This window comes from Rhamphochromis sp. 'chilingali' (assembly GCF_963969265.1).
Source record: "Rhamphochromis sp. 'chilingali' genome assembly, chromosome: 14".
In the NCBI taxonomy this organism is placed as follows: domain Eukaryota; kingdom Metazoa; phylum Chordata; class Actinopteri; order Cichliformes; family Cichlidae; genus Rhamphochromis; species Rhamphochromis sp. 'chilingali'.
In genome coordinates this window covers 19523654-19534248 of record NC_137941.1, presented here as the reverse complement: position 1 = coordinate 19534248, position 10595 = coordinate 19523654, and the positions used below count along the sequence as shown (strand labels likewise).

Genomic DNA, 10595 nt, shown 5'->3' with positions numbered 1-10595 from the left:
TTGATACAAGGGTAACATAACTACAAAAGGACTGGACTACCTTAAAGAACCTAAACAAACAATAAACATCAAAATAGGTTAAGCACAAAACACTGGGTCACACGACCCAGGACCATGACATCTACAAAGACAATCTAACTTCTCAGCAGAAAGTACAAAAATTATTCTAGTTACCGATGTCACAGTCGGAGACTGGGTGATATTTCTGTGAAAAAATAGAAAGAGTTTGTTGAAATGTTGAGATGAAAGAGTTCGTTTCAGTGTCATGCGATTAGCATTACATTTTGCAAAAGAATGACTGGAGCCAACTTACTCTGGCTGTTTTTTGCAGAGTTGTCTCAGAAAGGTCAAAGCACTAATTATAAAGATCAGGAAACACACGCAAGGTACAATAATTGCAGCAATATGGATTTTCAATGTATTCCCAGCTTCCTCTGTAAAATAATAAAGGAACTCATTTGACTGCAGTTTTAATACTCAGTTAATTTCACTTAAATGTAAAAGCAAAAGACTTCTGGCTCTTATAAAATGTAACTTATTGTAATTGTGCGTCATGTCAATGTCTGAAACTTGGGAGCTTTGCATTTAAGAAGTACTCATGTACCCACAGTGTCTCTGCTCTGTATACAAACAGGAAAGCAAAGCCACTGTAACCAAAAGTGTTCAGGTGTACATATAGAGGTAGACGAGTATATTAAGGGAAACTCAACTCTCCCCAGCCTGCTCTGAAAGCTTAACTTTTGATAATCACATGGAATATTTTTTAGATAAACTTATCTTTGATATCAAAGAAACAAAGAGAAAGAGAGAGAGAGAAGGGGGAAGTGAGAGATAAGCTCTATGTATGGAAAGTCCCATTGTTTCCAGCCTTTTCCTGTTTATGGGGCCTACCCATCCCCACATTCAGTTATGATAAATGTGTGACAGTAATATTTTGTTTGGTTTTTGTAATCTGAAAACTTCAAAAGTTGATAAACTCACCTGTAATGACGAGCTCCCATTTCTGTTCAAAGACTCCAAAGTCTGTGGTTGTTTCACAAGTGTAGTTTCCTGTGTGACTTTTCTGGGCTCTCTCTATGATTAGTGCGTACAGTTGGCTTTCCAATGTGGACATATTTAGATTCAGGGGGGCAGCTGGAGGAAACATCCTAATTCTGCTGTCTGGGGTTTTCTGATTACTGCTTAAGGTGACAGAGCTGCTGTTTGAGGTTTTCCGTGGCCTGAAACTAAAAAGACAAGTCCCATTCCTTCTCCATGTTAGTTGAACGAGGTCACTGATTGACTTATTGCTACAGTGCAGGGTCACTGTGCTCCCGACCATCCAGGAAGTGCTGCTACCTTCTGAAGGGGATAAAAAATAAACACTGTGGAAATAAAGATTGCATCCACAAAATTTTGTACTGGAGTTAAGCTGCACTGACTGAACTAAACAAGCAAGTTTGCTAACAATAAGCCACAACATCCTCCAAAATGTCTTCTTTTTTTTATTGTTTTTATGGTTGTTGTTGTTTTTACAATAAACCTCTTAATTAGAAAGAGAAACATAACTTATAATCATCATCACAGAAATTGCTAATACCTGCTTGCAAGAAAATACAGGAGAAGCAACATATTAGAGTCAAGGTCCGATTGATGTCCAGGTATCTTGAAAGGTTTTCCATCCCCACTTGAAAGAAAAATCCATTTAGAAACATAACATTTTTAAAGTAGCCACCTTATAATATAACAGATGAATTGTCGATATTTGTAAACTGAGATTCATGTAATACATGTCATTATCAAGAATGTCTTGTACAGTGAACAACGCAATAAACACTTTAGCGCAAAACATACCATAACAAAACTTCTAAGCGTGTGAAGACTTTTTACCTTCAGGGTTATAATTACACGAAACTGAAGAACAGTAGAAGAATTTAAATATGTCTCATTGCAAACAGATAACCTATAATTCCAGCAAGAAAGATCACATCCTGTGTAAACCTAATGCAGTAACAACAGAAATAGCAACATTTTCTTACCAGTATTGAGTCATATGCTGTATGGTCCTTATCTCTATAACAGACCTTTAACACGTTTTAGACCACAAAAACAAGTAAAGTGTATATATAATAATCATCGTAATTATACAGTATACCAGCTATAGCATGTATGCAAAAGATTCAACCTTGCCCAAGTACTTATATTAGAGTGGTTTCCATACAGGAAGTGAATGACTTTGGTCGCTGGCCATGTGAGTAATTCATTTTTCTTGATTGGCTGGATGTTGTGGGGGTGATATTCATTCACAGCAACGCTGACAATGAATGACCACTGAGTAAACTAAAAGTTATATCTTTTTTTTTTTTTTTTACAGTTATTCGCACTTTAGATGTCTGCTAGCTTTAAAACAATTCATGATAACTCTAAATCTTTGAAAAAGAGAAATAATATAAGAATTTCCCATTAACTGAATTGCAAATTATTGATTTCTGATGTTCTAAAGATGTATTTATTCCATATATGGCCATAACCAGCTATGAAGTCACCGAGACCTGTTCCCATATATGATATTAAAGATTGGCGTAGCTTCTGTGACATCACCCGCAGGTTTATGATGTCCGTTCTCAAGCCTCAAAATAAATGTTTCCACAATTACAATGTTGGTTTAAAAAAAAAAAAAGATGTGACAACAAACAATGATGGATTGAGGACTGAGTCAGACTGAGTCAGAGGCACAGCAGGGACCAAATGCATTGAGTAAGTGACTTTTCCCCTTGTGTCAATTTGATTTTAAATGAAGAAGTAGTTTCTTATTCTTTTTTATTTCCTTTTTATTTCATTGTTTTATACACTCAACACTCACATTCTATTTTTCTGTACAAAATAAAGTCATTCAGTTTCCAAAAGTTATGGCTTTGATTGCAACGTAACTATAGGACCTACACCGATCAGGTATAACATTATGACCACTAACAGGTGGCGTTAATAACGCTGATCATCATGTCACGTCTTACTGAGTGGGATATATTAGGGGTCAAATGAACATTTTGCCCTAAAATTATATGTGTTTAAAGGAGGAAAAATGGGCAAGGCTCTGATTAAGTTTGAAAAGGGCAACATTGTGACAGGTAGGCGGCGGGATCAGAGCATCTCAGTAACCCAGCTCTTGTGCGGTGGTCCCAGTCTGCAATAGTCAGTATCCATTAGAAGTGGTTCAAGGAAGGAACAGTGGTGAACCAGCAACAGGGTCATTGACACATTGGGGGGATCGTGGCTCAAGAGTTGGCAGTTCGTCTTGTAATCGGAAGGTTGCCGGTTCGAGCCCCGGCTCTGACAGTCTTGGTTGTTGTCTCCTTGGGCAAGGCACTTCACCCGTTTCCTACTGGTGGTGGGCCCGGTGGCCCCAGTGTCCGGCAGCCTCACCTCTGTCAGCGCACCCCAGGGCAGCTGTGGCTACAATGTAGCTTGCCATCACCAATGACTGAATGTAGTGTAAAGCGCTATACAAATACAGGCCATTTTACACATGAGAAGCAAAGCCTGGCCCACATGTTTTGATCCAACAGATGACTTACTTTTGCTCAAATTGCCAAAAAAGGTAAGACTGGTTCACATAAAAAGGTTTCAGAATACACAGTGCATTGGAATTGTTTACTGTTATAGCAGAAAAAGAGGCAGACATAATATTAGGCAGGTGGTCATAATGTTATGCCTGATCGATGTAGTCTCTACAGAGCCATTTATACTGACAAGCACAGGTGCTACACATTAAATGATACGTATTCAAAAAAACAACAACAACAACAACACTGGAGCAATGTGTTAACTTATTCCAAACAGGTTGGGCTGTGGGGAGAGGGGTTCAACAATGTCTTCTGCAGAGACAGTACATAGAGACAGAAAGCCATTCACACTCACATGTACACCTTTGGGCAATTTTGAATCCCCAGTTAACCTAATATGGATGAGGGAGATGTTTTTTCTACTTTAGGACTTATCTATTCTTGTTTTTATTACAGCCTTTTTAAAATTAGAGGTGTGGACTGCCAGCATGGGCAGCTCCAACCAGTAGGAGTTTGCTGAGTTTAAACTTGGCTCATGTGTACTGTTAGTGTCTTTTGAAGCATTTTTTAAGCACTGCACTTCTCTTTTAAAATGCCCTCATCATGAATTTTAAGTTTTCTCTTCATTCACTTTGCCAGCTGATGAACTGAGTAAGCTACTTGCATTAGCAGTGCACTATTTGCACTTTTAGATTTTATTGTTTAATTTCTTAAACGATTGGAAAAATAATTTCACAGGAAATTACCTCCTACATCCGTGCCTGGAATTAAACAGTTTCTTGACCTAAAAAAAAAACAAACACTGTTGTGAGTTGTGGTTGTTTTGTTTTTTTAAGCATCGACGCCACTTCACACCAGTGACCACAGACAAGGGAAGGATGTGAGATATGTTCCACTGAGTCATGCAGAGTCTTTAAATGTGATCTTAGTACCATCTTATTGACTCTCTGTTTCTCCTCTTCAGAATACAGTCAAAATGAGTGCAGTACAAAGTGCCATTAATGCGTTAGTGAGCTTGAAGTCAGAGTCTGCAGTGTCATAAAGTTGACTTTCCTTTAACCTGGCTAGCATTGAAGGCGTCTTTAAAGATGCAAGCTGCCAGTTCCATAAGCACTAATTAATGCAACACTTTACCATCACAGATACAGGCATCTGTACTGAGCCTGATGGTCCTGTTTGGTTCAGCCAGTATGGTTTCCATGTATTTGTGGATGGCACAGTAAACTGTGTTCCTGAGCTGATGAAGTGACCTCCATGACAGAATCATGACAGGCATCAATTATTGATATTCCACCTTGTCACATGTGCACAGAGATTTCTCCAGATTCATGTTTAGGGACATTATTCTGAAACTGTTCCACAATTTGTAGATGTCGTATTTTCTAAAATTGGTTCTAATGGCCTGAAAACAGTTAACCTAATTAGTATTAGTCTTCTGTTGCTACTATCCCTGCTTTTTTGACACATGCTGCAGCCATTAAACTGAAAATGAGCTCATATTTCCCATGAAATAGTAAAATGTGAGTTTATGAGATTGGAAAATAATTGCATTCTGTTTTTATTTCACACAGTGTCAAACCTTTTGGGGTTGTTGCTACAGTGTGCTTTAACAGTGATAAACAATCTCTGATGAAAGAATATTTTCTATGTATGTAACCTGTTGAGACGTATCGTACTAAAACCACAGAAGGTAGATCGCCTGTGAGGTTACACCAGCATAAACTATGTTTTTTGCATTGTCATGCATTTGCATTTACCCGGTGATGAAAAAAACAATAAATATACTTGTAACTTATTTGCCTTGAAGTCTGATTTATGAAATGAAAGCATACACAGATAACAAAAACAGTGATCAGGGTTTGTGTAGTCTTATTTATGACCAAGAATCTTCAATTAAGTAAATAAATTCCGCTTTGATCTGGTTCTCTCTGCATCTCCTATATTAAACTGTGAGACAGCATCAGAGATGAGCGCACTAACTACCCTATCATGTTCAAATGCGTCAAGTTTAAAGTTTTACTTTCGCAACTGCAGCACTGAGAGCATAATGAATGGGCACTTGTTCTCTCTGTAAAACTGTAACGTCTTGAGCTTACTAGACAAGCAGCCTAAGATGACATGTGGGTGTGATTTGGACTTGTATAAATAAAACTGAATTCATTTAAAACAACATTAGCCAGTGAGTGAATAACAGTGCATTTAGGAGCTCCAAGAAAGCTATTTTGCTCAGGATTTACACACCCTATACAAACTGACAGGGATGTACTGTCAACTTATGATTACAAATCGATGATGTCACATTCTGACTGGTTTTCAGTTACCCAGAGAAAAAATAATGCATCTTCAAGTACAGATTGTGCTCTTCATTACAACACACTCAGGGAGAAAGCTGTTTAAAGTGGATGATCGTTTAAAAGAGTTATGCCTTATTTTACTGTGCGATTCATATCACTCAGCCCTGTATTTATAAGGGTGAACCTGAATTTGTCCACATTGCTGGCGACCTACAAAATCCAGGTTTTCATAAGTGGGTTGTGTCGGCTCCCGCTGCAGAAGGAAAAAAGAGGAACAAAACATCATATTTAAGGAGCTTAAATACAACATGAATGCAGATATTGTGGTATTGGTTGGTTTCTGTCCTTGTGCTAGTGGAGCTGGAAAAGGTGGCAGATCTATTTGACCTTCTAAGTCTAAGTATTGTGTATAAATGGGAAAAAAACGAAGAAACTTCCTAACTTACCACACTTACCAACCTTCTAGGAGGCTGGGTGATTGTTCTGTAAAAAAGAAAGAAAAAGAAAAAAAAAACACTTTATTTGTAATAGCAATGGCATAAAATAATGTAAAAGAATGACTGGAGGAAGCTCACTGTGAACGTCGTTTGCAGACTCCTCTGAGAATGATCACAGCAGTTAATATAAAGATCAGGAAACATAGCGAAGGTACAATAATTGCAATTGTTGTAACTTTGCTGATTTTATTCGAACTTTCAGCTTCAGCGTTCTCTGTAAAATAAAATAAAAAAAGTGAGTCATTTCACTGCAATTCAGTTGGTTCAGATATGCTAATTTCCAACCAACAGCAGTATCTTGTTTTTTTGTTGTTATTATTATTATTAGCTCTATGTTTTCAGAAAGGAAGTCAGAAGTGCTTACACCTGCCCTGTGGTCTCTGAAAAGACCTCAGGCATCTCACAAAATGTTTTTTTACCGCTTCATGTCATTCATGTCATTCATGTAAAGTCTGAAACTTGGGAGCTTTATATTTCTACTTTCATACTGTGGTTTGAGTGGGAAAAGCATTAATCCTGCCACACAATCTAACATTAAGGTCAATGCACAATTATGAAGGAAATGTCAGTGCAGCCAGAGGTGCTCAGCGCTATTGTGTGTGGGTGAGTTTTCAACTTTCACCTAGAACAGCATTTGAGTAGTGCTCTCACCAGCCGCCTATAAAAGTCGCACAAACTGCAGTTAATCCAGTGTAATCTTTAGAGTAAAAGGGCAGGGACTTGTGTATTTTAGAAAGAAGATAAAAATGGGATAAGCTAAAAAATGCCATTGTTGTCAACCTCTTCTTCTTTATGTGCCCCACCATCAGCCAGCCTCTGCCCCACCCCCACACTGTATTCAGTCCTGATGGGTGTGTAAGGTGTGCTTTTTTGTCTGTTTGGTTGGTTGGTTTTTGCAATCTAAAAACTTCAAAAGCTGATAAACTCACCTATAATCACAAGCTCCCATTTCAGTTCGAAGACTCCAGAGTTTGTGGTCATTGCACAAGTGTAGTTTCCTGTGTGACTTTTCTGGGCGCTCTCTATGATTAGTGCATATGATTGGCTTTCTAAGGTGGACATGATCAGATTCAGGGTGGCAGCAGCAGGAGACTTGCTTAAGGTGACAGAGCTGCTGTTTGAGGTTTTCTGTGGCCTGAAACTAAAAAGACAAGTCCCATTCCTTCCCCATGTCAGTTGAAGGAGGTCACCGGTTGTGTTACTGGTACAGTGCAGGGTCACTGTGCTCCCCACCATCCTGGAAGTGCTGTTCGCTTCTTGAAAGACAAAAAAAAATCCCTTTATAGGCCTCATTTACTCATTACTTCCATTACATATATAGTATCCTGTAGTATACTAAGCTTGGGTTGTGTTTACATTCTGCAGCATCAGTATTTTGGGGAATATGACTGCATTTTGGGAAATGTGTTTTTTTTTTGTTTTTTTTTTACATGATTTTAATTTTTATGAAAGCGTGTCACAGTTGCTGTAGATGGTTAGCTTTAACTTTGAGCATAAAGAGTAGAAGAACATACAGAGCAGGTCACTGAATGAAGTTAATCCTGGTATATCAGTTAGCTCAGCTGATGCTCCTACGCACTTTCAACTGTTATATCCCATAGGGTACATAATCTCATTGTGTACCCTATGGGTACTATCAACTATCGCTTGACTATCGATGCTGGTTTCTCTTCAAGTCACTTTGCAGCCCACCGTTATGCCAGCTCTGCTTTTTCATCCTTTTTCTGACTTTATCAATATTGAACGCATGTACAGTGCTGTGAAAAAACTATTTGCCCACTTCCTATTTTTTGTATGCTTCAGAGCAGATAACCAACATACATTTTAAAAATACAGTTTTCAAATGGTGATTCTATTTGTTCAGGAAAAAAGATATCCAAATCTACCTGACTGTAATAAAGTAATTTTTAAGGCTTTGGGACTCCAACAAATCACAGTGAGAGCCAGTATCCACAAGTAAATAAACATTAACCTTCCCAAGAGTGGCCAGTCTAACAAAATTACCCCAAGAGAGAATTGACGACTCAATGAGGAGGTAAAAAAAAAAAAAAAAAAAAAAACACACAGGGTGTCTGAGGTATGAAACCACATCTAAAGAATTTCAGGCCTCACTTGTCTCAGCTAAGGTCAGTATTCATGTTTCAACATTTATAAATAAAAAAAACACCCTAAAAATTGAGTTACATAGCTTCCAATAAACAAAACCTCAAAGGATTATTTCACATTTGACATAAAAAAAACTTGTTGATCAATGAAACTTTTGGGAAATTAATCTGTGGGCTCAAGAGAAAAGAAGTTTGTCTTTTTGGAAGGTTTGAGCCTCGGCACATGCGCTATAAACCTGATACAGCATTTCATGAAAAGAACATCATAGCTACAGTAAAACATGGTGGTGGTAGTGTGATGGTCGGAGGCTGCTTTTCTGTTTTCATGAATTCTGCTCTTTAAAAGAAAATGCTTAAAGAGTGTCTGGCCAAGACATGAGTCAAGTTTTGTCCACAGTGATCTGAAAGACACATTACAAGTTACTGCTGATCGCAGTTCTTGCTGCCAAGGCTGCGCAACAGGGTTTATATTTAGGGAGGAATTACTTCTTAATATCAGGTAGATCTGGATAGGTTACTTCACTTGAGATATAAATCAACATTTAACCGTATTTTGTGACAAATATACAAAAAAGGATACACAGCTTTGTAAAAAGGCAGGCACGTTGCAGAATACAGCCCATCCCCAAAAACAAAGAACTGAAGTTTAAGTCATAATCCAGATATAAAATTAAGCTTATTTTGCACTATTCATACTTTTTTCCATGTAGCTTCCAGTATAAAAGCAAAAGCTGAAAAAATTAAACTATTAAACTTTTCCATTACATTATACTCATTGTCAAAGCTGTAAAATAAATTTTACCTGCTTGTAAAGATATAGAGACGATGCAGCATATGAGAAACAAGATCCTGTCGATTCCCCAATATCTTGACAAGTCTTCCATGCCAGCTTAAAAAAAAAGATTTATTTATTTATTTATTCATTTGGAATGTAAATATCTGCAACTGGTATTTTGTTCTCACTGAGTGTCAAAAAGTAAATATCAAGGATGTCCTAAACACAAAGCAACAAAAAACAGGGTCACGCAAAAGAGCAAAATTTTTAAATGCACGAAAACTTTTCGAGCTCTTTTCAGCTGAGAGTTTCTTAATAATTACAAGAAACTGAAGTGCAGTATCAAAACAGTAATCTTTAAATACCCTATGACTGTAATAAAAAGCAATAAATTGCTCATAAGAACGATAACGGTCACATCCTGTGCAAACCTAAAGGTGGTACAGACTAAATAGCAATACTGTTTTCTTACCGTTGAGTCATATGCTGTTTAATCCTTTTCTCTGCACGGCAACTTTAACAGCTTTGATGTCACACAAGCAGGAAAATTTGATATCTAATAATCATCTTAATTTTAGCGTACAGCTTCTTTGCATGTGTGCCTGCACAGTGGACATACATGCATAGTATTAAGACCATGCCCAGATGCTTACACAATACCACAGAAATGGCGTGCAAACAGGAAACAGATAACTTTGGTGTGTGACCACGTGAGTGAAATGCCGTTTTTTTCTTTTGGTTGGCTGGTTGGGTCTTTGAAGTCGGAGACGATGCTGTGAGAGTGTACCCTGACTGTAGTAGTTTTCCCACCCAGTATTGCACTGTTCTACTTTTACCAATACCACAGCAACAGGTCATAGATAACATCTCATAAAGTAGGTGAGGTTTACTTTACTTTTCTGTGCTTTTTTTTCCGACAGTGCTTCTGTTCTCTTGACACTTTGTCTTTTCGAGGCTTGTTATAAAAAGTCATCTCTCAAAAAGTATGTGGGATATACAGTCACTATAAAAAAAAAAAAGAAAGCACGCCTTCTGTTACTTCTAAGGTATTATGTGCCAGAATATGATTGAAAAAATAAATAAGCTGCTCTTTAGCAGATCTAGATACAAAACGAGTGCTGTTGCCCATCAATCGGGAAAGGGTTATAAGGCTATTTCTGAACAATTTAAAGTTCAGCTTGCTACAATGAGAAAGTGGAAAACATGCAGGACAGAAGCTATCAAAGTAGTGGATTTCCTTAAAAATGCAGGAGACTGTACAATTTGCTTTACAGTGAAAGCTAAACTGGGTCATACAACAGGACAGTGGTCCCAAACACAGCAGCAAATTTAATAGCAGAATGGCTAAAAAAGAAAGGAACCATTGTGACAGTCCAGTCATT

At 37.7% G+C, this 10595-nt stretch overlaps 1 protein-coding gene across 1 annotated transcript; it reads right to left on the bottom strand.

Moving 5' to 3' along the window:
- Nucleotides 1–5844: 5844 nt before the first annotated feature.
- On the bottom strand, nt 5845–9803 carry LOC308409763 (uncharacterized protein). The gene is made up of 6 exons (XM_080902741.1): nt 9686–9803; nt 9241–9327; nt 7263–7589; nt 6412–6547; nt 6283–6319; nt 5845–6089 (listed from the first exon to the last, which is right to left on the bottom strand). The coding sequence occupies exons 2-6, from the start codon at nt 9320–9322 to the stop codon at nt 5991–5993; spliced, it is 681 nt and encodes a 226-aa protein (XP_080758867.1). The 5' UTR covers nt 9323–9327; nt 9686–9803; the 3' UTR covers nt 5845–5990.
- Nucleotides 9804–10595: the final 792 nt, after the last annotated feature.